This window comes from Schistosoma mansoni, chromosome 1 (assembly GCF_000237925.1).
Source record: "Schistosoma mansoni strain Puerto Rico chromosome 1, complete genome".
Lineage (NCBI taxonomy): Eukaryota > Metazoa > Platyhelminthes > Trematoda > Strigeidida > Schistosomatidae > Schistosoma > Schistosoma mansoni.
In genome coordinates this window covers 21,241,869-21,246,031 of record NC_031495.1, presented here as the reverse complement: position 1 = coordinate 21,246,031, position 4,163 = coordinate 21,241,869, and the positions used below count along the sequence as shown (strand labels likewise).

Here is a 4,163-nt window from a genome sequence, read left to right as displayed (position 1 = left end):
AGTTGCTGTCGAATGTTTCACAGCGACGATAAGTAATATTCTGCTGAGATTTTGGAATGTTATTTCTATATTGTTAAATGGTGTATAAATAGGTTCAGTCTTAAACGTTTTTAAACAATGTAGTCTAACACAATGATCCTTGTAAAAAAGAATGCTACAGGATAGTAAGTCAAAAGATTTGACTTTTCAAGTCATCATTATTTCAAGCTGCTGACGAAGATCTGTTATGTTATCTCAACTAACTTTACGAGATATGTTATGAAATCCTTTTTGTTCAGGTAATGCAAGTTGAAAATGATTCGTTTTGAAACTGAGTAGTTTAAAATTGATAAACCAGTTTGAAGACAATTTTTACCAACCACTAATATGATCATAAAAGCATTTTGAAAACTGAAGAGTATTATTCAACTATTCTGTCACTGTTTAACGTAGTACTCAACAACGTGAATATTCTGTCACTTAAAATATAAAATCTGGGACTTATCAATTTTCGAAGTTTATTTAAATGTTATTACTACAATTAAACACTTAAACTAATCTCTTAAAACAATTTTTTCAACAATCATTAATATCAGCTTCGTTTTCTTAACATTGAAACAAAAAGTTGAATTATCCATTTTTATTATTTGTTCAATGTTCGTTCGAAAACTTAATCACATATATATAAACAATAAACATATGTATATTAGCATCATCCTCAAATTTTTGCTCCATATACATGTATTTAAAATCTTTCCCTCCAAACCATGATCATTACAGTAATATAGTAATAACCATATGGAATGAGATTTTCTTTCATCTAAGATAAATAACACACATACAAACAGAAACACCATACTCATCAAATTATGTCAGCTCATGATTCCATATTTATTTAAAGATAATTTACTGATAAATAAATGTTCAGAAGTGCTATTTTTGTTGTGTGTTAAAGAATTAAATAGTCGGATTACCATCTGGTTTATAATTTGACTTAAGTTTCTTCTTTGTGATTCTTTTTGTCACCTCATTACAAATGGACAAATGAGTAAACACTATAAATGCTCATGTTTACAGACTTACATTCATATCTACCATTTATCTGTCCAATTTTCATGAGTTAAATCACAATTTTTGTCTTAGTGAAATTAAACTAACTGGTTTATAATCTTTTGCTTGTCAATCTAATCATAATGAAAATATTACTGCACCGACATTTTGTTTGAGTTCGTGTGGAACTTTTAGATATTTTCACTCCCTCTACTATTAGTAAACCACAATCGCACGTTCATCACTTTGTTCCATTTTAACTGTGTTTTATTAAACATTTTTTGTTATGATTGTTACCGCTTTTGTTTTGTTCATATTTTCGTATAAATTTATTGTATTTCTGCAATTCATTCAAAATGAACACGCGACCTTTCTATTTATAGAAAACTTGTCTTTCAGTTTTTCTACATACACAAACATATACACTTTAGGGTTATATCTACCAGTAAAATGACAATGATTGATGTCCGACTTGACAAGGAAAAATAAGCAAAAGTTTTATTATGCTGTTTTTTTCTTCATTTATTTGTTCTTATTTTATTGAAACTGGTCTTTTCAAGTCAAGATTTACATTGATATCCCTCAGACATTTTTTAACCTATTATTCTGTATATAATTTTTAGAGAGGGGACATAATTTAACTTGAATGATAATGTTAACTAAACATAATAGAGGAAGCACACACTTCTATGTACAGAAGCTTATAGTTGAATGTGTTACAGGTTTTTTTCTTTAAAAAAACGATGTGCATAATCTGATAAAATCAAGATGGAATATGTCAAAGTTCAGTTTTACGATTTTTGGTAACATTGATAATCGAGATTGTAGTAATGAAATAACAAGTGTTCCAAAATACTATTTACTGGTTATTACTTTTGTTGGTGTTTGTAACAATGATTAATATGTAATTTACGATTTATTCATATAACATAAATCATTATTAATGTAGTCATAACACTCAGAACTTTAAGTGAATGTAGAGATAAAGTCCCAAATGGGACGAAACGCGCGTCCTGGATTCCACTGCTAGCCACTATCCATCTTTGCTTATTTCTAAATACAATAAAACATACACTTCAAGACGATTTTCATCGTCCACCTAAATAAACTAGCTGAAAGTATTGAAAAGTTATTGCATTCTAGTTTAAAAACGTTACAGAATTACTACAATTAGTTAATGATGCAAATGAATTCATTCTACATATCTCAAGAATCAAATAATCATTTACGTGATTAGCTTGCCTAAAGATTCTTTTGATTCTGTAGAAATTCATACGATCCCTAGTATCTAGAACTTAATTGATATTTACGATCATGACATGAAATAATGGTATTTATCCAATTCTCAACAAATAAAATAACTTTTGTTTTATATTTCTAGCTTTGATTCGCCAAACTGTAATAAATCTTGTTCTTACATGTGAAAAGAAATTTTATGGGTTTCTTTAAAATGCTTTCTATCTTTGTTATTAACTTCACAGGATCACAAAAAGATGTTATGGAAGAATTAGACTCGGAAACTAGAAATGATTTAAAAAGGCAGAAAAAGCGTGGAATATTTCCAAAAGTTGCTACAAATATCATGAGAGCATGGCTTTTTCAACATTTAACAGTAAGTTTTAAATACCTATGAATAAATGATATTTGTAAAGTGTATTGTTTTAAAGTTTGTTATTTTTTAGTATTTTTGGTTATAAAGTTTGACGTTTCCTATTTGAAAATGGTCTAGGTTTTTGTTAGCTAGGTTGAAATAATTGCATAATGAATTGTGACAATGTAATAAGGTTTATATATGAATTAATATTCAGCTTCATAAATATTCCAACCAAAATGAATGATTGAACATAACTGATCACCTACAAAATTTGATGAGCTCAAAGCGTGAACTTTTAATAAGTTAATTCTGTACCTAACCACCGCATGAACGAATGTTTTAAAAGGGGACAAGTGTGGTGTGGCCTACTTATATCCATATAAGTAGTATATGGTGATGGTCAGACATAGAATGTATTTTGACAGATCGATAAGGAAAGAACAGGAATGAAGCGCAATCGGTATGAAAATGTATGAACAATGAAATCAGAGAAGACGGACTGATATTTGCAGAAGGAAGAGTTAAGATTGAGACAATTGATTGTTATGTTGCAAATTAATTGTTTACTGTATGGTTATCAAAATTTAGTGAGATAGTCTGTAATCTGTGCTTAACTACATCAGATTGTTCCCAACCGTGTTCTTGTTCACTACACTATCATTATTCTAGTGTTTTCCTTGTACTGTTCATTATATTTGAGGCGATGATTCTTTAGATATTTTAAAATAATTCTTATTTTAAGGAAACTTTAACTATTGTAGATTGACTAAAAGGCTTTACATAAAAAATGGTGATTGTTTTTCTTTAGCCAGTTTAACTTACTAGCCATGCATGAGATATTCTGAAGGTAATTATACATCAAATTCAGTTTATCAGTGACATAATTTCAAAAATGTATATCACTGAGCATTATGGACAACTTGAAATTAATAAATAATTACACCACTACATTTACAACTTTCTAAACAGGTAATTCTGACACACGAAGTTGCTGTTAACATTTTAAGTAGCGAAGAGTCACTGAGTTCTAAGAATGATAAACATAACTAATGTATTAAACAAATAATTAAGAAATTCTTCAATTGGTCATTATTACAGTCAGTTCTCTGAATAGACTATACTCCAGTAATATAGTTAATGAACTTACTCAGACATGTAAAATGAATCTTTAGTATTTCGATCCTTCTTGATGATATCTAATTACTCATTTTTTTTAAAAATATTATAATCTACAATCAGAATGTTTATTATTATCAGATGGGGTTTTGTGGAGATTTCAGTATTTTCATAGTTGAAAGCATGAGTCAGTTGAAGCTAGACATTAACATCATCGGATGCCGGACCACTGGTCTATCAATTGAATGCTCTGGCACGAGACTGGTAGGTCCTGAGTTCGAATCTCATGAGGCGAAGTCGTGGATGCGCATTGCTGAGGAGTCCCACAATAGAACGAAACAGCCGTCCAGTTCTTCCAGGTTTTCCATGGTGATCAACCTTCAATTGACTCATACTTTCAACTATGAAAATACTGAAATCTCCA

General features: G+C 29.5%; 1 protein-coding gene across 1 annotated transcript in view; it reads left to right on the top strand.

The window, feature by feature from the left end:
- Positions 1-151: 151 nt before the first annotated feature.
- Positions 152-4,163, top strand: part of Smp_174150 (putative homeobox protein meis) — a gene marked incomplete at both ends in the record, with an annotated part of 12,539 nt that continues 8,527 nt past the window's right edge. Inside the window, 2 exons of the mRNA XM_018793622.1 lie at positions 152-164; positions 2,511-2,641. Of these exons, the coding sequence (XP_018648115.1) occupies positions 152-164; positions 2,511-2,641 (144 nt within the window). The remainder of the gene's footprint in view (positions 165-2,510; positions 2,642-4,163) is intronic.